Here is a 26,533-nt window from a genome sequence, read left to right as displayed (position 1 = left end):
ATATTCAAAAAGTGTATAAAAAGCAGATCTCATTGTACCTTATTACAATTATCAACGATTGTGCAGAAGATATTTGATCGAAAACTTAAAGATCACGAATTTTAAAAGATAATGACCGTTTATTAAGTAGCTCTATTTCTTTTTCTCAAACCCTTATCAAATCGCACTGCACTTCAATTTTGCTAAGTGGTCACCACAATTGTGGTTTTACCTCAACCTCTGTTAAATCAACAAGAAAACAATGCGAATCTTTATTAGTTGCTGGCTCCTTCATATGCAAGATCGTCGTAGTTGTTGTGGTTGTTGTTAATGTTGATGTTGTTGATGATGATGATGTTTCTTTAGTGGCACCCACACCATTGTTGTTGTTGCTTGATTCGATTGTTGTATTCTTGTTACCAAATAAATTATTCACATTACACTTGACCTTAATGTACTTATTTGTGTTGACGGAAAAGTTCTGGAATAAGGCGAGGATGTGGTTAAAGGAAACGATCGCAAAGTGATCGCAAAGAGAACCAGGAAACAACATTCAACTACTACACTTAAGCTAGACAACTATTGTATTATAGATTTGGTTTCATGGAGAGCATACTTTACCGCAAATGTCTCTTGATGACTACTCTAAAAAGGCGTAGCGTGATTTGCGAGTTGAGGCATGATATTATTTTTGTTTTGTGAATGTGGTTAGCATGAGGTGTTCAAAGGAGGGAACAAATATTAAGTAGTAAATTCATGACACAGTTTTGCGATTAGAACAAGTTTAATAGTGATTTAAATTTTTATTTATAATGAAATGATTCAACATACGGGTTAACAACAAATGAATCAAATGACATGAATGAAAAACAGAAAATACGGAAAAAGAAAGTGTGTTTCATAAACTTGCAGATAAGATTAAAATTTAAGAATAAAACATACAACTCAATAATTTATGGAAATTATAAGTGCAAATTTCATTATTAAATTTATCTTTTAACATATTTCTGCAAGTTTATAAACTCAAGTTTTATTTTTTAAAACAAAGAACGAAAAGTAAAAAAAAAACATTGAAGTAAAGGTTGTTTTATAAATAAGAACAAATAAATAAGAATTGTGGTTAATTTGTAGGTTTTTTTCGAAATTCTTGTTTTGCATACTTACAATGAGCACAGCAGGATTCGGCACCTGTGCGTATACGTAATAATTGGGTTCAATTGGTTGTGGGTTCGGTTTTTGGTGGCGTGGATTGCGTGTTGTGGATTTTATGTGGATTGTATATGTACAAAATTCAATTAAAATTGAAAATTTTTTACAAGAAAAATATACAAAATTGTAGCAACCCATCAACAAATAGCCGAAGTGTGTGTTTATTGTAGTGTTGTAGAGTAGAATGTGTAGTGTTGTAAAGTGTAACATGAAAATAAAAAATGTTGAATTAATAAATATTATAAATATAAATATGTACGATATTATATGTAGAAGTAAAATGCTTAAACCTTGGGTATAATAAAGATAATATAAAATAATAGAGTATGCAGTGCCAGCCAGTGTTGGAAAATGCACAAAGCAGTGCTTGTTTTTGTCTTCCCCCGATCGATATATCATTTACAAGTCACTTTTTCTTTTGTGTACATTTCTAATCTTTTATGTGACGGTTCTTTTCTTTGCCTTTGCTTATCAGACAACAAGCGTGTTTGATTTGAACTCATTTCTAATCAGAGGGGGACGAAATGTTTTCCACCTTCGAATTTCAGGTGAATTGTTAAGTTAGTTGAGCGGGTCGGTGATTCAGTATTCTCAACGTAACGATATCAGCGTCTATTTATGGCAAATATAATCATAATTAATAGCAGTAACAAAAGTTGTTGCTGCTCGCCACATTCAACAACTGTTTGCACTTCAATTTGATGCTGTGGCAACAGCAGCCAGCAGCATCAGCATCAGAAGCCATTTAAAGTTTGTTTACAGCTTATCACGTTCCGTCATCATATAAGGCTGTAAAACAACTCAACAGATGTTGTTTCGTGTGCTTAGCGCCTTAAAGGATTGTCCAAGTCTCCCCCCTCCAATTATGGTAGCTGCGAAATTATGAAACAGTTGACATAGTTTTTCCCAATGCACACACAAGACACTGAAAAATCATCTCCAGCAACTGGTTGGCCCTGAGGCCTCTAGCCACATGCCCCCAATTCCAACTGATTTCATTTTCAATTCACTTTAATTTTCAATTGTCGCGTTAGACGGAGGGGAGCAAGAGTAAATAAAAAGTCAGATGGACGGACAGCAAGTCAACCCTTTTTTTATTGCTGTTTGTTTCATTGACAAAACGCAATTAAATTTCATTTTGGTGTTTATTTTATGGTTGTAAATAAAAAATAAACAAAAAATGAGCAAAATGAGCGAGTGACAACGAAATGTAAATACCCTGTTAGGGGCATAATACTTGAAGCCTCTTTAGAGTAGAACTTTTTGGGATCAAGTAAAGACATCTTTAGATTCTACATGTTTGTATTTACTCAAATGAATAATTGACTATTTGTCAAGGATTTAATAAATGTCTCCGGCATATAACTCTTATTTAGACACATCTAACTATCATAAAAGTATTTAGTAAATGAACAATTGTATATAATTTTTCAAACTTTCTGTTTTAGGATTTTTATCGTATCCCAACCATGACAGTTCCTTAAAGGTATTCAACAAAATTATTTTAGACAATCTTTGCTATTCTACGGAAACCCTAATCCAACCCTTTGCGCTTTTCCTTCTTTTATTTCCCCTCAGCGTTACCTTCATTAGACACACCTTACTTTGACCTCTTTTTTTAATGGATTAATTTAAATTTCCACCCCAAAGACCTAAGTTGCTCTGGCTACATACATATATCATACTATAAAATACAATTCTAAGCTACAATTAAAACATCTAAATTTAAATATTACAAATTATGATTTCCCTAAAAAGCTGGCCATGTTAGGCAAGCTTAACTGTACTTCTCGCCCCGCCACTAATGATGCTTTATAGCGTAATTCAGCTGTCTGTCTAGCCATATATCATGTGAGCGTCATCTAAAGGCTTTTCTTCCCCCCTTTTTTTTTGAGTCGCAGTAATTTGTCAGCAGCCAGCCAATAACTTAGGGCACAACACACACACACACACACACACTGATTAATGAAGTGTGCGGCTTTATCTATAAGGGGGGAGGGAGGCTGCACTTTGATGGAGAGAAAGAAGGGGGAGGGGTGCGCCATATGCGTAAAGACTGCTGCATATATGGACATTATTCAGACATTACTTGTATCATTTGGAGACGACGTGATTTAATGTCATTACATCAATGCTAAGTGCAACATTTATGCTGCTCAAATGTGTGTGTCGGTATGTGTGTGTGTGAGAGTGTGTAATAGTATGTGTTTCTACTTAGTTGCATTTGCGGATCATAATTCGTAATTGGAGACGCACAACAGCTGGGAAAACGTTTTTCATTGAACAAAAACAAAAAGGCAGCTAAATAAAGTGTTGGCTACAGCAAATACCCTGTAATTGTTGTGAATTCAATCTTAAAAGTTAAACTCTGTTCTCAAAAATTTATTATCGCTTCTTTTTCTATTCTTCTTTTTATTCAATTTAATAAAATACTTGTCTTAAGTGCTCACATCTCTTCTCTCAAGTTTAGCTTTTAAACTCTTCTTTCTATCAACTCTACCCTATACCTTAACTTCTCCCATTCACAGGGTATTTAGCGACACCCACAAAGCATGTACATGTTGCGGGCGTATAAAAGCCGCAGCCAATTTGCCGACACATTCACAATTGTATTTGGATCTATAAATACTGCCTACTTAGCTGCCTCCTTCCCTCTCTACTCACCAAGTTTCTTTAATTCGAAATTGTAAAATAACAAGACAATGTTAATAATACTTAAATATGGGCATTTCCAAAATCGCGCACGGGACATTCGTACGCGTTCAAAGTAAAATCACGGTGAAAAGGAAACGTTTTTTTTTTTTTTAACTGAAACGCTTAATATATAGCATTTTATTAGCTCTTTCATTGGTGCAAAGATTGATGTTGGGTATTTTTTCATTCAGAAGATAATTGCAGAAGTCAAGTGATTCGCACGGGACACAAAACGGAAGTGGTTTAAGAGGTCAACCAATTCAAACGCAAATTTCAGCGAATCCAGAGGCAATATTTTAATGCAACTAATTTTAAATTTTTGTGCATTGATGCCTCTTTAAGAAGGTTATAATTTTTTTCAAAAACGACTTGTATTTTTTTTTTAATTCAATTTGAAGTAAATTCGCACGGGACATCGCGCACGGGACATTTTTTACCGCCACTATTTTTATACCCGCTACCCATAGGGTAGAAGGGTATTATAACTTTGTGCCGACAGGAAATGTATGTAACAGGTAGAACGAGGCATCTCCGACCCCATAAAGTATATATATTCATGATCAGCGTCAACAGCCGAGACGATCTAGCCATGTCCGTCTGTTCGTCTGTGTGTCTGTGTGTCTGTCCGTATGAACACCTAGATCTCAGAGACTATAAGAGATAGAGCTATCATTTTTTTTTCGACAGCATTTGTTATGTTCACACGCAGATCACGTTTGTTTCAAATTTTTGCCACGCCCACTTCCGCCCCCGCAAATCAAAAAAAATCGAATAACAATCGTAATTTTATAGCTAGAGTTGCGTATTTTGGTATATAGAATAATAACTATAATGGTTATGATTCCTAAAAATTTGGTTGCGATCAGACTAAAATTGTGAAAGTTATTAAAGAAATACTTTTGTATGGGCAAATACACCTACTTACTAGGGGTCTGAGTTGCTTTTTCCGACAATCTGGTATATTGTGCTGTCTATGGTATATTTTGAATGCGGTACTATGTCGATATACCATATATACCAGTTGGTATATATTTTTAGTATTTTTGTAGTATATTTGGTATATTTTGAGAATCATACCGCAAAATATATTGCTTTTTTTTTCAAAATAGATACCGGGTATCTCACAGTCGAGTACACTCGACTGTAGCTTTCTTACTTGTTAATTTTGCGGCAATGCTGCCAACTTATTCCATCATTCATATTGTGTAAATAAGAGAGAGGAATAAGTTGGTACTTATGTTGTGTACTTACAGTCGCGCACGGGACAAACTTTAAATGATCACCAAATATACAAATATTTTTTTTTTCTCCAAATTTTTTTTTTATATTTACTGCGCGCATAAACTCTGTTTGCAAAAAAAAAATTGATGCAATTCGAGCAAGTGATTTGGATTTACTGATAAGAAATGTTGTTTTTCGGTCGCGCACGGGACATTAAAATAAGTGATAAAACAAATCAAAATTTTTACCGTTATTGGTGATCGCATGTTACTTTTTGCGTTCTCTTTCGTTTCTTGCAATCTCCAAATGATTTTACAAAGCAAAAGACAAAGCATAATGCATTTATTTTAGAAGTTGTTATCAAAACAAAATATGCTCTACAAACATCATAATCACAACAGGTGCGTTTGCGGGACTTTGCATTCGAATATTTTGAAATCTATAAATGATAAATTCAAAATTCTTTCAAGTTTATTAAATTTGAATATTTCTTTATGTAACCATGTTGGAAAAAATCATTTTCAAGAACTTTTAATTTTTTGGTCGCGGTGGACCTTTCTGTGGAAATGCCCATATGCTATTAATAACAAGACAAAGAACTGCTGCGTTTAAGCATGTGTCATAAATGCAACTAACTCAACTCTTTTTATTAGCCCACACAGCATTGCCAGTTTGAAAGGGAAATCGGGTAGAAAGATCGATCGATTGATCGATACAGGGAGCGATTAATGTTTGAAACGATTTTATGAATGGATCGATTCATTGAAAAATAGATTGTAACGATCGTTAGATGACTAGAAAAACGTAACAAACAGGATTGTTCTTTCTTTCATACATTAAAAGCTCGATCTATAAAAATGTAAATAAATATATTAACTGTATATCGATAGTATTTTAGAAAGACCGATAAATTGGGGGAGCTTATTACTGTGTGGATAAATATTCATAAATATATTTTAGATAAATGGACAGAAATATCTATAAAATAAACCAAAGATCGAGAAGTATTTCTTTCCCAAGGATCAATTTATAAAATGGTAAATATACCATAGCTTTAAATAGACTGTATATCGATAGATATTTAGAAATTTTTGATATTTGCTTACACACAATTCAACCTAAGATTAAGCACTGATAACCTAAGTATCAGGTTCATAAAGATTTCGGAAAAGATGGAAGAAATTTACTTCAACCAATTTTTACTGCAAAAGTAAAGTTTAATATCGGAGAGTTCCTTCAACATATTCTTAATATTATATATCGATAGTAAAAAGTATCTGGCAGATAGTTTTGTACTTACCGCACCAGAGCCCTTGGGCTTGGAGGCAGCCACATAGGCCAAAAACTGTATGACCTTCTTGGTGTTTTCCGTTTTGCCAGCACCCGATTCGCCAGTACACAAAATCGATTGGTCTTCGCGATCTGTGAAGAGAGGCGGAGAGAAGCGAAAAGCAGATGTTAAATATATATAAATAAAATATGGATAAATATTAAAATAGGTCAAAGCACAAAGCACATACGAATAAAATGGCTGACAAAGTTATTTGGTTTTCGTTGTTTTTATTATAACTTTTTTTTTTTTTTTGCTGTATTTTTGTCAGTTTCTTTTTTGGTTGTTGTTTAAGCAAAGCTCAGCTTGAAATTTCTGTTGACCCAAATTCAAGTGCGCAGAAAAACAAAAACATAGTGGCGAGAAGAGGGTATGATGGAAGAAGAGTTACTCTGTATATAAATTATAGATTATAGATTAAACTTCATCATCATTTCCTATATCGTAAACTGTGACAAAAGTTGTTCAACCTTCTCTTATAACCAAGCTACCCTCTCGCCTTACCCAAGGGGTATTCGCAATGAGCAGGCAAATAAAAAGCAAGAGGCAAATAACAAAAAGTGAGGGACGCACACTCAATTGAAAATCGTTTAAAAAAAAAAAAACAGTGCGCGCATCTCACAGATACAAAAACCTATACAAAAGTTAGATGGAAACCTGTGGACTGCGGGCGCCACTAAATGATCCGATGATGGATCCGACAGCCTATCGACATTATAGACAGATTGCAGTTAGCCCAGTTAGCAGTTACACGATACAATCACACACACACATTCGATTTGTGGTTGCCACAAAATGCGGCTTGGCTTGGCACAGTTTTTAATTCGGTTTACAAATAAAAAAAAAACGGCGAAAAAAATAAATTCAAAAATAAAATGGATAAAAAAGTAGATAACACACATAAAAATAAACAAAAATTGGCACATAACGACCCCGTACTTATTATGGTTGTCAGTACATAGCCATAGATGGACACTGCATAGATCTCAGTTTGTAGTTTGCAGTTGATTTTTATTTTTATTTTCATTCATTTTTTTTTGCTCGCGAGATTCGACGTCGCCAAGGCGGCGCGATCATTGCATAAGCTGAGCTTCCCCCTTCCCAGCCACCACAAGCATAACAAATAGCAATAAGAAAGCTACTTTCGAGTTTGCTCGACTACGAAATACCTCTTAAACATTTTTAGGGAGAGCCAATTCAACAGATGTGGGTAATTTTTTAATGATTTAAAAGTCAATCAAACACGAACAACTTTTAGCTTTATCATGTGATCACTTCAATTAATACAAATTGTTTAAAGAATTGCGATAATCATCTTATTACACCAGTGTTGGTAAACGTCGTTCAGTTCACTACATAAATTCGTTCGATCCTTGTCGAAATATGTGAACTAGATCGTTCTTTTTGTTCTTTCTTTTTCGTTGCCTATGATAAACGTTCATTATTGTTGTTCAACGTTTAATTTTATTATCTTTACGTAGTAACATCATTCTTTTTAATATAAATAATGTAAATGATTAAGATTTACATTTAAGAAATTCTCATGATCACAATGCATAATTTTAATTACTTAGCATGTCATTAAAATATACATAAGCATTTTAAGGATTATTACTACCACGATATATCGAAAATAGTAAAGGAAACTCGAATAACTTGACAAAACAAGAACAATAAGGGAGAAGTTAATTTAAGTTCCTCCATTCCCAACACTATATCATACCCTTCTAAAATATGCATACACGGTATCAAAAAAAAAAATACCAAGCCCCTCCTAGCAAAAGCGATCACTTTCAGGCGATTGTTGAGCCAACGATAATAGCAAATGAATTGAGCTATAAAACAACTACAACAACAATTACAAAAACAAAAACAAAACAAAAAAAAACCTCGTCAAGTTGATAGCGTAAATATTGGCGCCACATTTGAAGCAGCATTTTAATGGTTTTTATTATTCCTATTATTATGTATTATTGCCTTTTTTTCCCCACTCATGGTCTTGTTTCCTTTTTTTTTATGTTATCTCTCAATTAAAACAAATTTCTGGAATTTGGAGCAAAAGTTGTTCAAGCGAAGAACAAACGCAAGCTCATCAGAAATCCGTTAATAATACGTAAGAGATATAAATATAAATGTGTATAAGAAGTATTGTATAAAGTAAAACTGCTCCGTTGACATTGCTTTAATTAAGTTTCTATATTTGGGCATTTATCATAGCATACGATCTTTAGCACAACGCTTAATTAACTCAACGTTCGTTGTTCGCTTGACGTGGAAATTGAAATTGAAATTGACAGTAAATCTGAGCAGCAAAAATATAGCTGAGAACATATCGATTGATCTTGGGATAAAATGATAAATATGTAGATGTAAATCAAACAAATTTAGTTGTAATTATCAAGCATCAACTGAGCATAAACTAAAGTCTTGATTGACAGTAAGTGTTAGGATTATTTAGATTGTTCTTATTATAGATTAAACTTGAGTTTATATAATATATTTCTGCTTAGGATAAATCGATAAATATGTTGAAGTAAAATAAACAATGCTAAATGAAAGCAGCCTTCAACTTTTCTACTTAAATGAAACTCCTGTTCATATCATATTTTTGAGCTAATTTCCCACACACTAAAACATTTTTTATGGAACCGTTTGAAATACGACGCCTTGAAAATAAAAACCCCTTAAAAGTAATCTGATCAACTTGAGAAAGATTCCGTTTTTAACAAGGTTTTATATGATTCGTTTATCGCCGCAAATAAATCAAACTTTTTTAAAGATCAACGCGCTGCTTATCTAACAAAAATATGTAAGTTTGATATTGATCTACTCTTGGCACTCCTCGGAGTCTCCTCCTCTCTCTTCAAAACACTCCTCTTTACGTACTCCTTGTTGCAACTGTCAAAGAGAACAAGTTCAGCAACATAACGAAACTCAACAAAAGTAGAGAGGCAACGCCTTGAGGGCGTGGTCGTTGTGTCATAAGCAACAAAAACTTATGACATTGGGCGCATTATGAGGCTCACTTTTGACTTCAGCTTCGCATTCCAAAAGCAACAACAACAACAACAAGAAATTGCAGTTTGCCAGAGAGAAAGAAAAAGGTGACCACTGAGTGGACAACGACGACGTCCACGATGATAATGATCATGATGATAATGATGATGATGGTGAATGTAAAGTTTTGGTGCGTGTTTGTGGCCCATGGAGATGGAGCTTTGGGATGGGCTCTGTTTCTGTTGCATTTCGCTTGGTTGGGTGGGGCAAAAGCGGGATTAAGCAGGTCGACAAAGTGCGAGAAATAAATCAAAAAGAGCAATGTGAAAAGAAGCCGCACCCAATAAAACGATATTTTCGGCAACGCAAAGTTGAGAAAATACAAAATGTGCATAAGCAGAAAACAGAAACACAAAAATTGATTAAGCGGCAAATATGGTGACAACAAAACAGAAAAAAAAAACCAACGAAAACAAATGTGAACAAACAAAATCGCTATCGTCAGTTCGAGTTGAATTCTAGGCCCAAATATGGCAATGGCACGTATACGCAATATTACGATACAAAGCGATAAACAGAGTGGAGAAAAAGGAGGGAAGGGAGTGGAGACTAGTTGGAGTTTGTGCATATGTTTTTGCAGCCAGAGTTGTGACTGAGTCATCGTCATCATCATCATCATCATCATCATTATCAACGTAATCATCGTTAAATGTTACGCTTCAAACGGAGCCAAAGACCAAAAAGCAACGCTCCAGGTTAAAAAGGAAACAAGTCTGAAAACTATAATAGAGTTTGCTCGACTGTAAGGTACCTGGTATACAAATTTGGGAGAGACTTTTAAAGATTTCAAAAACCGACTGTCACTAAAATTGGTCATTGAAAAACTTCACACAATTTTGGAACTATTTTTCTTTATTAGCAAAAATTTCACAACTTAAATATCTTATATCAAATAAGCTGAAACCTCATCATTCAAGTGAAAGATTCTTAAAAAAGATTCTACAAAATGTCTAAAAATATTGACTAACAATTTTTAGTTCTTAATCTGTGATAATCTGACAATACATTTAATGCAAATTAGTTAATGAAAAAAAAGTTGCATCATTAAAGAATAATATATGAAAATATGACATCTCTAGCTCTATTAGTTTCTCAGCTATAGAAGTTTCAACAAGCGGTCAGACAGACAGCCGGATATTGAAAAATGTCTGTATTAAATACAGACATATATATAATATAAGCACATAATCGCTGCATTACAACTGACTTACATTATACCCTTTAATAGCAAAAGTTGTTGGGTATTAAAACCAGTTTCGATTTCACATTAACTGATTAGAAAAATGCGCAACTCCCGCGCTGTTTCCCTCGCTCTCTCTCTCTCTGTCTCTTCATCTCTCTTTCTTTGACTCACTCCACCCCTGAATTCTCCACTCTCCACTCTCTATTGCTGCCCTTCTTTTATGGTCTGTCTCAACATGATTCATTTGGTTTTCCATGTCAGTTGCAATCAGCGCTGACGTCAAGGCCCCAGAAAAATAAAAACAGCATAAGCAGAGCAGTGACAGCATTTTGGGGCAACACAAAAGTGTAGCTTCTTCTGCTTAATTCAGTCACGCAGTTCGCGGAAATTCAGCATATATTTCCCCTCTCCCCACCCATCCAACAACTTCCCCATCAACAAAACTGATATCTTATCAAGGTATTTTTTCGACTGTGCGTTGTTTGTTTGCCTTCTTTCTTTTTCTTTTTGTTTATTTGCCACGCTCTGGAATTTTTTCGATAAAGGCAAGTTTTTTTTTTTTTTGCAGCAGCAGCAGCTTAATGCAGCTATATATAAACATATAATATCATACTATATTGTAGTATGTGTTTTTTACTTACCACCCAACATGTTTCTATAGGCACTGTCCGTTATTGCAAATACATGCGGAGGCACTTCGTGTCGCTTTATGCCCTTATACCGTTCCATTATCTTTTCGGTATAGATGGGCAATTTCTTGTAGGGATTGACCACAACGCAGAAGAGACCGGAATATGTCTGCAAAGCAAGAGAATATTAAATATTTGGTAATTAGTAAAGGTAAATCAAATAAAGTATATCATAAAGTGTGTAAATATAATAAATCCAAATGGGAATATAAGATTGTAAAAGAAAAAATGCATTGGAGTGTATTTGTTGATAAATAATACAAAATAAGTATCATTGATCGCAGTTTAAATACGAAATTATCAATAGAAATAATGATAGCAGGAGTTCTGAAAATGTTGAGATCATTCTGAATCATTTGAATGTAAATTTCAGATATAGTAAAAAAATACGATAAAAATAAAAAGAGCTCAAAAGAAATTAAGCGATAATAAAGGTTGGTAAATACTAAAAATTAAAATTATTCAGTTTTGTTTAAATACGAAAATATATAAATAAAAACATTCGAATGTGAGTCAATAATTAAAAAGAGGAAACTAGAAAAACCCTAAATATCATTTATATTGAATAGAAATTGTAAGAGGAAGAATATAAAAAATAAAAAAAACCAAAAGAAATAAATTTCTTTTATCTTAGCTGAAATTTAGCAAGAGTGCTGGCAAAATTAAAGTTAAATAAGGTCACTTTCTGAAGGACAGGAAATGCATTTGAATGATTGTAAAGAGAAAGAGAATGTGATAAAAAAGTGAGTCAAATTTAATTTTAATGGGATATTTTCACGATGAATAAAAACATAAATAGCATTAATCATGGATTAAGATTGTAGGAAAACAGAATGAATTCCAATGAAATTAAAGAGACAAAATTCTTGATAATAAAAATAAATAAATGCACTTTATCTTTGTTTATATGTGCAATTTAAAATCATAATTATTTTAGTAATAATAAAGAGAAGGAGAAATACATTTGAATGTGAAAGTAAGATAAAAATTAAAATGAGTTAATTTCATGATGAAAAATGTGAGACAAAAAAAATGAGAACGATAGAAATATATATTAAATTAAAGAAAAACATTTTTTGATAATAAGAGCACATATAAATATTGAGCATTTACATTATCAGTTTCAATAATATCAGAGAGTCAAAAAGGTGTGACCATGGCTGCATTAAGCCAGTTTTTGTTGACAACTCCATAAGACTGGTCAGACAGCTGCTTGACATTTGGCTATGTTGGGTCATAAGCACATAGAACAAACAAACAAACAAACGAACGAACGAAACGCATAAATTCGAGTTCAAGTTGCAACAAATTAGGCAGCGACAACAAGTCGCTTTGGATGCTCAGTGGCCTAGTTAATGTTGCCCAAACACAGTCCATAAACAGCAGCCAACACGCATAAGCGTGTGTAGTAAATGTATCTGTATCTATACGTGATACAAATGTATCTGTATCTGCAAGTCAGTGCAACCCACATAAACATGTGCGGTACCTACTTACTACTCTACTACTCTATATAGCATAGATACATATGTATGTGTGTACTCTAACTGGACTGAACTATGCGTGGGCACTAAGTATGCGGCTCTTGAATGCTTTTCAGATATTAAATAAACATTAAATGCGAATTTCGCGCTGCCAAACTTAAAACCCAAACTCAAATTCAAATTCGAATTCAAATGCTGCCCACACATCAACAAAAATCAAATCGAAAAGAGAAATTGAAAGTTGTTAATTGTGTGTGATTTGGGGAATCGAGTGAATTTTTAGGTAACCACAAAATAATCATAAAAAAAACTATTTCTCTTGATATTTTGAATCGTCATTTGCCCAAAGATGATTCACAATTCAAGCTCAGAGAGAGAGAGGGAGAGGGAAGCTCATGCATATATGCCATGAAAAATCACGTCTTGGCAATCAAGACAAGCAACAACAACAACAATAACAACAAACAACAACCTTGTCAGACAGTCCAAAAATGGCATCTGAAATTTTGTTGCTGTTTTTGGCAATCGTTTTAGAAGTGACGACCATGACGAACTCTCTCCATCTCCCTCTCTCCTGTTGCTTGTCTCGCACTGCTGATTCATTTGCCGGCTGCCGCAACTGATTTATGCTGCTGCCTCATTGAGTCATTGTCCTGTCGTTGGCCCAAAGGCAGAGCGAGAGAGAGAGAGAGTGATAGAGATAAAGAATAAGCGTTAAAACGTTGCCTGCGATCTTTAACCGCAGCCAACTTCACCCCCTTTTAACACGCTTCCTCTCTCCCGTCCGCTTTCGCTTTGCCTCTGCCTCTTCCGGCCGGCAATTTAGTGTTTTACCAAATATGGTCAAAAGATCGTTCAAGTGTGAAACGTGGCGACAACGCGAAAAATTTTGCGCATAATAATAAGTCAATATTAAAAGAGACATGCTTGATGAAATGTATGCAAATGTGACAACGACAATCTATTTAATTAAGCTGTTGTGTGTTGTGCATGTACTGGCTTTAGTATATTCTACACACTTCAAAAATACCAATTAAGCTAAGCAAGCAAAATGGTCACTCTGTGTGAGAGTTAAAATATTGAAGGGGTGGCAACGCTGCTTGAAGAGTTAGAGAATTCAGTAAAATGGCGCAGCAGTTATTTTGGGGGTACTCGTATATACCCCTTTCATTGCGGTTACAGGGTATAAAAGTAATTTATATGAACGTCAATAGAGACGTGTCGAGCCTTTCAATTAAGCCCCGCTGAGCTTTGAGCCGAGCTTTTTAAAAGCAAAATGCTGTCAAAATGCAAATGTGATTGTTGTCGTTGTTGTTGTTGCTATTGTCCAACAGAACATTAGTCGAGACAAACTAAAAACGCAACGTGTTGCAAGCAATTACAGATTATGCACAAAATGTCAAATGCAAGAACGTCGGTGCCTTTCATGTTAATTACGTGCCAAGTTGCTCGCGAGCTGCCAATAATTTTTATAATAATATGTAGGTAATATAATTTATATGCCGCAACGTAGCCACAATTCGCATGCATCATAAATAAATGAATATCTAAACTATAAAACAAATATATCTTCTGCATAATCTGCAGCCAAAAGGAAAATGTGACATATTTTCATTCGTTCGTGGTAAATTGTAAATCTTGCAAAGCAAATTAAGTGTCATCAAGGGCAAGAAGAAGATGTGGGGGAAAACACATTAATATGGCTTAAGTGTTGTCTGGTCTGTATGCAATTTCAATTAGTGCACAACTCAAAGATAGTTAGAGGCGACTGTTCTAGGCTAACATAGAGTGAAGAGAGAGAGAGAAAAAGGGGAAACGAAAAGGGGCTGCATGATTTCGTTGGCTATGTCGAGTGTATTTATTTTTAGCTGCCAACGCATTTGACGACAGCTATGCAAACAACAACTCACACACACACACATTGCATTATCTGTTTAATTGAAATGTGAACTCAGCTGGTTGTTCAATTGCATCAACAACAAATTGACAACATTAAAGAAGACATCAAAATTCGCAAGCAATATGCAATATGTAGGCACAACGAATTGGACGCCACTGTGTCTGTGACCGGACAAGACGCCCATTCGATTGGACATGCATGTCAAACAAATTGCCAGTCGCCATATTTGTTTTTGCAAAGTGTTGACATTTGATTTGCATGTAATGTACTTCTTAATATTTACGCAGTTTCGTTTTTGACGGGTATTAATTATGAACAAGCAGCAGGCAGCAGCTGCCACGCAAATTAAACTTAAAAATCAAATTAAATGTCAGCAAATTACAATAATTATGCTGTTAAATGCAGCAGCAGCAGCCAACGCAAAAACAACAGCGACAACGATCAGCCAGCCAACCTCTCTTTCTCGCACTCTCCCAGCAACCAGCAACATTTTCTGCTATGAAAATGGAACAGGTCAAATAGAGAAAGAGAGTGTGTAGTATGTGTCTGTGTGTGAGAGTGCGTGGTATGCTGGTATAAGTGCAAAGCTGGCTGCGCAGCCAGCAGCACAAAACGTGTGCGTCGGCGTCATGTGCTCTGAAGCGTAGCGCGTCAGCGCCAACAACAACAACAGCAGCAATGTGTATAAACAAATTCAAAGCAGTACGCGCGCCCACATCAAAAAACCAACGGCAGCCGCATTTGAAAAGGCCGAAAACAGTTTGCGCATTTAATTAGACTTAACAACGTCGACGGCATTGTTGTTGTAAGCAGCAAGCACATAAAATATTTATGTAAAAAAAAAGCGCCGCATAATTTGTAAGCAAAGAGGAAGCCGCAAAGCCCAAGTTATTGCTAGAGAGAGAGAGCGGCAAAGAGAACGCACACCCACAGCTGGCAAGCTCAAGCTTAGCAACAACAGCTTGGCAACATGTTGCTAACACTCTATAGCGAGTGAAACTCAGTTTGCAGTTGTGCCTTTTTTATTGGGTTAATGAGTGAGAAAATGAAGGGGGACACAGGGACGATGGCTGCTTAATCAATTCTCAATTTGTTGCTCATTTCGTTCTGGTTATTTATGTGTCAGCATAAATTTCTATTAATTGAAAATGCAATTGAAAGCAGCAACAGCAGCAGCCGCAGCAGCAATTCATTGATTTATATTTAAGCCAAATTTATGGGCTGTAAGCGTGGAATATTTTATCTTCATTTAACAAATTAGATAAGTTCATTTTGCTCAGCCTGTTTTTTCTTGTCTTTTGGTTTTGTTTGCCAAATTGTCAAACGCTTTTGGCATAACAATTAGCAGCGGATATGTAAAGGCTTTAAAAAGCCAGCGCAGTCTTGTTAAGACATTGACAAATGCACTGGAAACGGTCGACAGGCGATTGATGATTCGATATTTGTATTTGTGTTTGAGTCTGAATATATGTGAGGGTACGAGTGTGAATGTGTGTGTGTGTCAAATATTTGCTTTGCTTTTAAACAAATATGAGAAGAATCGAGACTCGATGGCGTTTCGTTTTTCAACATTTCCACATAACTTTGAATAAGCCGCAGCCACAAGCGAGAGAGGTTTAAAAAGTTGTCACTAATTTGACTAAGTGAAACATTAAATTGATATAGTAGTGAGTGCAACTAAAAAATATATTGCGTATAATGGTATTCAAATTAATAAATAAATCCAATTTTAATTCAACAATTTAAAAAGCATAAATTTAAACAAGTTAATGTAAATTAGCAGCTCTCATTAAAGCTTTGACATTTACTCGAATTAAAATTATTTAAGTACGTAATTAGCAATAATTAATGAGCAATTATTTGCGACAGCAATTTTTTTAAATCCGCACAGGGAATTTCAATTTTTTTTTCCTTTTTTTTTATATAAATAATAATTTTAATTTTGAAATTGTATTTTTTTATAAATACTAAAGTAAGTTTCAAGTTCTATTATTTTATTTGTTTTTAGTAATATTTAAAACTTTATTATTTTGAATCTATTATATCGTTGTAAACTCTTATTTTTCAATAAATAAAATAGATAAGAATAGTTTTCTAGCGCAAACAATCTTTTAAAACAACCCTCGCTGTGTTCAATGTTTATTCAAAGTTCGCGTCATCATCGTCACATTGCCAACAGCTGTGGCAACTTTCAAGCGATTCCCTCTAATGGCTTTTTATCTACACATGCACATGTACACACATACATATATCTATCTATATAGGAGTATTTGTGTATAACTTTGTTACTTACATAGATCAATCCAGAGTAATATCTGTCTTTGATGTTGTGCAACACAGATGCCTCATTGAGGCACGTCAGCTCAGCCATATCCTCGACTTTGTCGAACTTTGGCGGATTCATCTTCTGTATGTCATCGCGTAGGATCATGACACGCTTGCCGGTCTCGGCCAATTCCACCTCCACCTCGTCGCCATGTTCGCGCTTAATACTGGCGGCCACGAAGCCCTGCAAATAAAATAAACGAATTTAATTAATAAAGAAATCAAAGCAATTTTACATTGAGAGTTAGTCACACATATTTCTTTTTGGTTGAGTCGGTGAGTCACACTCACAAGTCAAGAGTCAATTAGCAGAGTTTCATTTACGGTTATTTATTTCGTTGCATATCGTATATCGATAAATGCAAATAAGCATAACGTATGAGCGAATGAGACAGCAACAGTGTGTGCTACTCTTGCTGTAGTTAAAGCTCTTACTGCTGCCAGCAATAAAAACAATGCAAATGCCTTGTTATCGCACTCGCACTTACACTCACACCATTCGTGTTGTTGTGCTACTTCTTTTTTTTTGTGTTTGTGTTGAGTGTGCTTGCATTTGTTAGTATGAGGGCATTTGCATGTGTATGGGTATGTGTGCAAGTGCATCTCTTAAGGCAGCGCTGCATGAGTCAAGCGCCAAGCACAACAGCGCATCATCAGCAACACCAACAACAACAAATAACAACAGCAAAAGAAACAAAAAAGAAAAGAGGAAATGCAGACGATAAAACTGACGCCCGTTCAAGTGCCGTTGCAGACGACGACGTAGGCAGCAGTCTCAGCAGAAGCAGAAGCAGCAACAGCAGCAGCGACAAAAACACAAACAGCCAACGGGAAGCAGCAGAGGACAGACAGACAGAAGCTGGGTGGTGCGACGCCAGGGGAAGACAGTCGCAGTGGCAGAGGATAGACAGACAGAAGCTGTGTGCGGCAGCAGCTCACATTCATTCTGTTTTTGTCTGCAAGTTCAAGGCTCTCGCTGCCAGCTCCGCAACCCCCCACTCCCTCTTTCTGTCTCTCTTATGCACGCACACGCTGCTTTTGTTTATACCCAATTTGTTTTTGTGTTAATCAACACTAATTGAGAGGGAATTCCTAACGATTATTGCCCTTATTTATGTGGTTCTTATAGTTTTAACAGTTCATGCTCTTTAATCATTTTTATAATAATCTGAATCTTTATGACCTTAAATAAATACTTCTCACGATCTTTTCTGCTACGATAAAATACCCAAAGTGATTTCCACTTTATCCCTTGTAAAAATTCCGCGCTACGTCAACTGGAACCAAGTTCTGCCTTTCTGATTTTCACATTTCAGATTTCAGATTTGAGATTTTCTGCCCCCACGCAGGGTCGGTCTCTGCCTCTTTTTCGCACATTTTGCATGACAATTAATGTGGCAGAAATGTACACAACACAAAATATGGTATGCTAAAAGGAAAACAATAATAAGCGATCGCTTCATTAAGTCTCCAATTAGAACTCAAGTGCAACACCAGAAGCAGCAACAGCAGCAGCACCTGCAACACCAGAGGGAAACAGAACTGGGAATCGCATTATTTGGATTCCTAATTCCAGTTTATATTCCCATTAAAAGGGTGAACGCAACACAAGTGCAACGAAATGCATTAACTTCCAACACAACTACAACACCAGCCGGAGTCGAAGAGAGAGAGAGAGAGTGAGAGAGAGAGGGGAAACCTTAAGTTAAACATAAGCACGCCCCAATGCTCAGTTCCATTTTCATTCGCATCTTGTTTATCGCCCATTCAAATGTGTGTGAGTGTTGGTCCGTATATGTGTGTATCTGTTATCTTTGCGCTTTTCCGGCATAAAAGATAAACACAGGGAACGAAGAAAACATCATGCGTTCTTTTTCCAGAAAACCAGCAATAAATTGTTGTTGAATTATGAGTGTACTCACGAATCAAATATAATAAATCATTATGCAACTGAAGCAGATAATGCCAAAGAATTTTGTATCTTGTACATGATATTGTTGAACCCTTAAGCGCCCTTGTAAATAAAGCTATTACTTGTAATCGATGTTTATAATTGATTTGAAAGTTTTATAAACATGATCGTATAATATTATTGAAAAGTTTCTTTCACTTCGGAAGTCTCCTAATATAATATTATACGATTTCTAAACTATATAATCATATAACATGTTTAAAAAGTTTCTCAATATGTTTGGTATATGGTATATAATTTTTCAAAATCCTATTCAACTTTTAAGTTTATTAAAAACTATTGCAAATATTTGTATTCTATTCTTCAATTTAATAACAATTCTTCTTCTCTATACGTATTTTTAAAGCGATATTCCTTCATTAAATTCTCTTATTGTTAAAAGATATGTTAGAAGAAAAACAAAAAGATATTGTTGCTGCTTTGCCTGCTGCTCACTCGACACCAATGAGATCATCAATCAGCTGTATTCCCCGCCCGCTATTCAATACACTCCTTCACCTCTGCTTCTTCTCTTTACTCTCTTCGTCCCACTCTACTTTATAGCTTGAGCAAAAGTTTATAGATGTTATCTACATACACGACACATTCCAAGCAATCAACGAAGCAAAACCAAGCAAGAACAATAAAAATTACAAAAAAAAAGCAATGCCAAAGTTATCGACAATAATTTTCGAAAAGAAATTCCCAACAATATTCTTAAATGTTTCTGGGAGAATTGCCAGTTTAAGAAGAAGTGCAACCCATAAAAATATGAAAACCTTGAACTTGAGCTAATGTTTACACAAAAATTAAATAAAAACTCAACGCGCATGAATAAATAAGTTATTTTAGCCAGATCTGCGTGGATATTAACCAGGTAATACCCAATTTTCGAGGGGGGCAACCTCTGGATTGTTCTTTTGTTTACTTCATAAATACATATAGAGGTATAAATAAATAAAAGGTTTATTCTCAGGCGGCAACAACAGCATTCCTATCATGATTCCCCTCGCTCTCCATCTCTCTTTCACTCGCTTTGTGGTTGCGGCTGAGTGAACGGTTACAAAGATCTCTTCTTGGGTTCTCAAGTTCTCTGAAAACAAAGCTCACAGCTCACACTGTTGCTGTTGACCACCAGCCATAATAATTTGTTAGTCGCCTTTTTTCCCGTATTTTATGTTGCCCCTTTCTTTGCCTCCACATTTCTTTTAATCGATCAACGCATATGCATACACATAACATATATCGATATACACGCAAGAGAGGGAGAGAGCGAAAGAGAGTAAAGGAAGATTGTGAGAGAGTGAATGAAGCAGGTTCGTTGACCGTAAACCGGACGAAAGACGAATCCGAAAAAGCTTCGGACTCTCGACTATGGCTACGTTTGTCATTAGCGGTAAAGAAGAGACACATTTGTATCAGCGAGGGAGAGATAGAGAGAGAGAGAGCGACAGAGAGAAGAACCTGTAAGGTTCAAGCTTGAGGTTCTTTGTGGTTGCTGGCTCGTTAAATGTGTAAGAGACGTGCTCCCAAATACTTATCAGCAGCAATTTGAGAGTGTGGGTGTTGTTGGTATAGCTTACATACATACATACATATATGCTTAACGAACTTTCTTGCCCTGAACTTTGAAGACTGAGCCAAGAGAAAAAAACACCTCCTTGGGAATTCTGAATAGCTTAAATTTGAGCATATGATTTGGCTTAGAATAAGCACAAATATTCACCACAGAAATCCAAATATATAAAATACTTTTATTTCTATCAAAAATAAACTTGATTGCCTTAGCAGTAGTTGAGTAAGTCGTAAATTAAAATATACATGAATATAAATTACATTTTGCACATATAACAAAAACACTTAACTTTTTTTAACAAGTAAGTCGTGGCTATAAAATCAAACTAAACAAAAAACACCAATTAAAATATTAACTTAAAATATATAAAAAATATAGGTGTAGACCTCATTAGTTAATAATACTCCTAATAATCAATGTTGTTTTTAATAATTCAATATTTTATAAAAGATTATAATAAAACATATCATAACAATAAAGTTTTTCTAAGTCATCAAATCGAAGTAAAATTTTCAATTTTAATATTCCAAGTTAAAGACATAAATTATAAACTTAAAAACCTTTGAAGTTTAACACGCTTTCAATAATCAGTATTTTTTATAGCTTATAAAATAACAAAAATACTATACTAAAATAGTAAAATTTTCTAAGTCATCAAATCGAAAAAATTCAATTTAAATATAATAAAAAATAAAGTTAAAACCCTTTTAAGTTTATAGTTCTTTCAATAATCAATATTTTTTACGACTTTATAAAATGGCAAACTATACTTAAATGTTGCACTTTTCATAAGCTATAATAAAATCGAACTAAATTACAGTATTGCAACTTTAAGAGTCCAAATTAATCATAAACGTTCATTTCAGATTCGTTAAGTAAAAACATTTCGAAATATTTCAACCCATATGATTCATCATCTGTTTTCAACCGATCTGTTCAAACAAATACCTGCATAGCTATCAATAGAGTCATGCCGCTTAATCTCAATATTATCTTATTAATTTACGCACAGATGATTCAATCAATTCGTATCCATCAGATACTTTCGCTGCCTGTGCGTAGCTGGCAAGTGAAACATTAGTTGAGCCCAGTCGTATATCAACTTCAACTTCAACTCGTGCACACGCACAATGACACCCATTGTTCACTTATTTACATAGATACACACACACACACAAACACACACACACACGCATGTATGCTTGAGTAAGTGTGGTATATTTTTAAGATACATATTTTGGTTGTTGCTGTTTTTTGCTGTTTTTACATTGCGCAAAGTTTGAACAGTTGTTGGACTGTTTGTTCGCTTGTTGTTGGCAAAACGAGTGCACAAAATGTGTTGACACAATTCCCAATACCCTTTTTTCCATTTTGCCAAGAAATGAGTGTAATTGTAGCCGCTCTGCAGCTGCGAATGTATCAGTGTGTGTGTGTGTGTGTGTGTGTCTTGGACATTCCAGCGGCGCAACAGTTTGTGCCATATTCAAATTTCTTTACATTATCTGTCCGTCCGTCTGTCTGTCCGTCTGTCGTTCTGTCTGTCTGCCTGCTTGACAACTCATGACAATCGTCAGCCGCGAGTCGTGCCGTTTTTTTCTTTACCCCTCTCTCTCTCTCTCCTCAATTCATTTTATTTCTGCTTTGTTTTTGTATCTTTTATTTGTGACTTTATCTGTGTGCGCTTAAAATTCCTTTTGGGCTAAGCAAATGGCTTTTTTTTATGTGTAAGTAAACGCGTAATTACTGAAAAATGCGACAAGTTGTTGTTTCTGTTATTATTCTTATTATTGCCAGAGACATGGTCAAAAGCCAAACGGGCCTACAAATAAAGTTGTTCTTATCTTACAATTAGTGTGTGAGAAATTTGCTGGAATGTAAAAGTACTTCTAAGGGGCTCCTACATTTCTGCATTTACAGGGTATTTTCTAGCTGTGCATTTACCAAAAACATGCCTAGATAATTCAGGGAGCTAATTTTTAATTTTTTTGAGCGCTACAGGTTGAATGACATCTGGAATCAGAATGTACGACATTAACTGAGTTATATCGCTAACAAAAACATTTTGCATAACAATTCAAAGGGCGACAACAAAATGCTAAAACCGTTGCCTTACGTTTGTCATCGTTATCGTTATCGCTACAAACACACACTAACACATACAAACAGAAATATGTCTAGTGTATTGTATTTAATGCAGATTAAACTTGTTTTTTTGTCGTCGTTTGCTGCTATCACGCAGCTATTGCGCTCTCCCTCTATCCCTTGCTCTCCCTCTCTCCCTATCTCGTTTTGTCACTCCCGCTCTTTGTAGATGAGTCAGCGTGCATGCAAATTGGAAATTGCTAACTGTTAACGGTTAAGCGAAACAACTTTGCAAATCGAGGTCGTTTTAATATCTGCATAAGTTTCAAAAATGTGTGAGAAATGAATGAATGAATCTTTCTCTGAGTTGCTGCAGCCTTTTGGCATGAGTGTATAACCTGCCCCTGTTGTGATTCAAATTTTTGTTGTGGCCAAACCAAACACAACCAACAACAACAACAACAATGAGAGAGACGTGTGTTTTCCTCGACGGATGTTTATTTAATTTTATCGCGCGAGAAATTCAAAGAAGTTGCCTCGCTGCATGATTCATGCGATGAGTGCGCAGCTCAACAAGGTGATAACTGCACGTTAAGCTGTAAGTGTGAGCAAGACGGAGCGAGTGAAGTCAGGCAAATTGATTGCTCATCGAATAGTTCCACAACTAGTTCCAGTTCATATTTTTCGTCCCCTTCCCACGAACTATGTTTCTACCATAATCGGCTTAACATTTTTGTTTTTTTGCTTTTCAATAAATACCTAGAATTATTACGACTTGTAAATACCCTAATAATTGTAAAATAGAAAAAGGAATTTATGGAGGCAAGTAAAGAATTTTAAAAGCGCTAGCAACTGCAGTGCAAATAACTTTAAAATACAGCAATAACGTTTGTATTTGCGAACCTTTTGCATTTCTTAATTCTTTCGTTAAACAATTTACTTTAATTTAGTGTTACATTACTAACAATAATGCATAATAATTTCATGTTAAATATTTTGTTGTTAAATTAATTAAAATAAATACTATTAACAATTCGGAATACAACAAAAATAAAAAATTTCAGATATAATCAAGTTTTCAGTCTATGCACCTCATTCATATAATTAATTAGCTAATTAATAATAATCACAAACATTTCAAAGAATAACAAAAAATCGATTTATGAATTGAAATTTAGTAAAAACAAAGAATGAACTAAACTTCAATATAAAATGCGGGCAGCAATAAAACTGGTCAAACTCGCGTTCAACAAATAGCAACAACAACAGAAGAACAACAAGAAGAATAAGAACTCAGGCCAACGCCTGCGCAACGTCAGTTAGGCGCTCTACAGGTTTTTCAGGTCGTTTGGCGACAGCGCAGCCGCTGCGCCGGGTGAAAGCCAAGAGTGTGGCCAGAGTGCAAGGAGCATGACAGCGCCCAAAAACAACAACAAGGCAGGCAGAATGCGAGTACGTAAACAAATGAGCAAATAATAAGAGGAATGTCTGTTGGTATGTGTGTTCTGCCCAGTGTTGGAAAGTGTTCTCACTCAATTGATGTGGTTAGTGCTGCCAAGCCAAGTATCCTTAATCATATTCGCTAATAAATATGCATTTTGCATGTTTCGGACTATCTTACCTGATTCTCGTGGGGAACCCAAACCAGACGCTTCTGTGTCCATTCGGCCTGTGTGGCCGGATCATTGAATTGATTGCGCTCCACCGAGAGATATTTCAACTCGGGGTCATTGCGATCGACTTCTTCCGACATTTTATTGCGTTTTTCGTTGAATTTTTTTGTAACTTTTTATTTTTTGTTTTTTATATTTTTCGTGCTGTGTCGTTGAGGTTTTGGTTTGTTTTTCTTTTCTTTTCTTTTCTTTATTATGCAGTTGCAGGTTTTATTATGATATTCTGTTGGTTTTTGGCAAAAACAAAATTCACATTAGATTTGTCGGCATTCAAATTTCTTTTCTTTTTCTTTCTGCTCTTCTCTCACACGCATTGTAAACAAACAAATCTACACATACACACTAACATACACACATGCATTTCATCTCAAACGTCAAGATATATTTTTTCTTTTTCTTATTTTTTGCGGCACATTTATTGTATCTCCAAGACGCGTTCGCCGTTTTTTTCTGCTTCTGCTTTGTCGTGTTATTTTATCTAAGAAATGCGGCAACAAAAGGCAGACGGCAAGAACGACAGCAGCAGCAACATCGAGAACACAGTTTCAAAAGGGAACCGACAAGAAACAAATATGGCCATACAATTTTTCTTAAGCCAGAGCCTCTCGCTCTCTCAATAACTCTCGGTGCTCTGCTGTGTGCACTCGTCGTCATTGCTCTTCCTCTCTCACTCTCGCTCACGCAGCAACAGCAGCCGCAGCAGACATTCATATATTCCAAACATCGTAGATGAGCAGCGACGTCGACGTCGTTGTTGGTTCAGCGGAAAATAGCGTTACGTAGCTGTGTTTGGCAATTAAAGTAACCAGTTTGCATTTTTTTCTTATATTTTATTTTTTTTAAAGCCGCAACATTTTTGCCTTGATTTTCGGTTATGGTTACTCTAATTGCGGAGCAGGTACGTCAGCAAAATGCGGCAACTTTGGCTGCTGCTGCTGATTTTTGGTCTCGCGGCCATCGTTCCTTGTTCTGCACACATACACATGCATACACTGACTCACGCACACTCATGCAAAGACAAACCACACACACACACACACAGATGTATAGAACGCAGTTTTCGTTTCGATTTTGTATTTTAAATTCTCATATGCATTTTGTTAATATATATTTCATATATTTATGCTCGCGTTTCACTTTGTCAGCACTGCATTTTTGCCAATTCGCCGCAATTCGCATTAAATGCACACATTTTATTCTCATTTGTTTCAACAAGCGGCGGCGTCGTCGCTGTTGTCGTCGACTGCGGCTGCGGCTGCCCGGCGGCTTTTGGCTTTTTGGGCGTATGAAATTATTTTACATGCATTCGATATTTTTTTGTTCCTTTTTTGTTTTGGCGGCTCAACTTGATTGCAGCGCGGTTGCAATTGGATTAAATTGTAGTCGAAAAAACTATGCGCTTTTTATTTGTTGCAAATGCGACAGCTGCACTTCTGAAATTTTTAACACCAACACACACACTCTCTGCTTATATAGACAATCTCAAACGCACCCAAAAAACGCGTCTTTCTCGTTCGCTGCTACCAGCACGAATGTTCGATTAACATTTAAGTCTCAACTGACTGCGATGTTAAATTAACATTTCTCTGCAATGCTATTTACAGTGAGAACTTGCAATTTTTTAATTAATGTCGGCTCGATTTTAATCAATTTTTTCAATTGGCACCGCTTTTTGAAATCTAATATTTAAATAAAAAACCATTACAAAAATTCAACTTTCGATCAGTTTTAAGAAAAACTGCAGCGAAAGCTCGTTTTAAATATAACAGCTGTCAACCGGCTCTCTTTCATTGTCTCTAGCAGAGAAATAACAGAATGCAGTTAATATCGATTATTATTTATTAATTCATAATTAATCATAATTTGACAAAGACAAATGTATTTTTATTAAAAAATAACGTAAAAATAAATGTTAATCAAAGTTTAAAAAATTACATCTTTTACTTATCTAATAATTTAAAATAAAAACAACACTGGCTTAGAGCTCTGTAACTACAAAAAGTGCTGCCCATCAACCTTTATGTTGCAGAACATGTTGCTATGTTAAGTTCACAACGGCTCATTGAAGCCAAATTGGATAGACAGTCTCGTAAAAGTGGCTGTGATGTTAACACATCTTGCGATAAATCAACATGTCGATTATTAAGGTGACCATTTGATCCAGCGTTATCGCATTATGG

The 26,533-nt window shown here is 35.3% G+C and overlaps 1 protein-coding gene across 1 annotated transcript in view; it reads right to left on the bottom strand.

Moving 5' to 3' along the window:
- LOC133843104 (myosin heavy chain, non-muscle) overlaps nucleotides 1-25,928 on the bottom strand; it is a 33,096-nt gene extending 7,168 nt beyond the window's left edge. Inside the window, exons 1-6 of the mRNA XM_062276504.1 lie at nucleotides 25,846-25,928; nucleotides 24,302-24,576; nucleotides 17,040-17,255; nucleotides 11,315-11,471; nucleotides 6,404-6,525; nucleotides 1,144-1,167 (exon numbers count right to left, since the gene is read on the bottom strand). Of these exons, the coding sequence (XP_062132488.1) occupies nucleotides 1,144-1,167; nucleotides 6,404-6,525; nucleotides 11,315-11,471; nucleotides 17,040-17,255; nucleotides 24,302-24,433 (651 nt within the window). The 5' untranslated portion in view covers nucleotides 24,434-24,576; nucleotides 25,846-25,928. The remainder of the gene's footprint in view (nucleotides 1-1,143; nucleotides 1,168-6,403; nucleotides 6,526-11,314; nucleotides 11,472-17,039; nucleotides 17,256-24,301; nucleotides 24,577-25,845) is intronic.
- Between the last annotated feature and the right edge of the window lie 605 nt (nucleotides 25,929-26,533).

Source organism: Drosophila sulfurigaster, chromosome 3 (assembly GCF_023558435.1).
Source record: "Drosophila sulfurigaster albostrigata strain 15112-1811.04 chromosome 3, ASM2355843v2, whole genome shotgun sequence".
Lineage (NCBI taxonomy): Eukaryota > Metazoa > Arthropoda > Insecta > Diptera > Drosophilidae > Drosophila > Drosophila sulfurigaster.
Note: the sequence above shows the minus strand (reverse complement) of the source record. Positions and strands in the feature narration are given on the sequence as shown.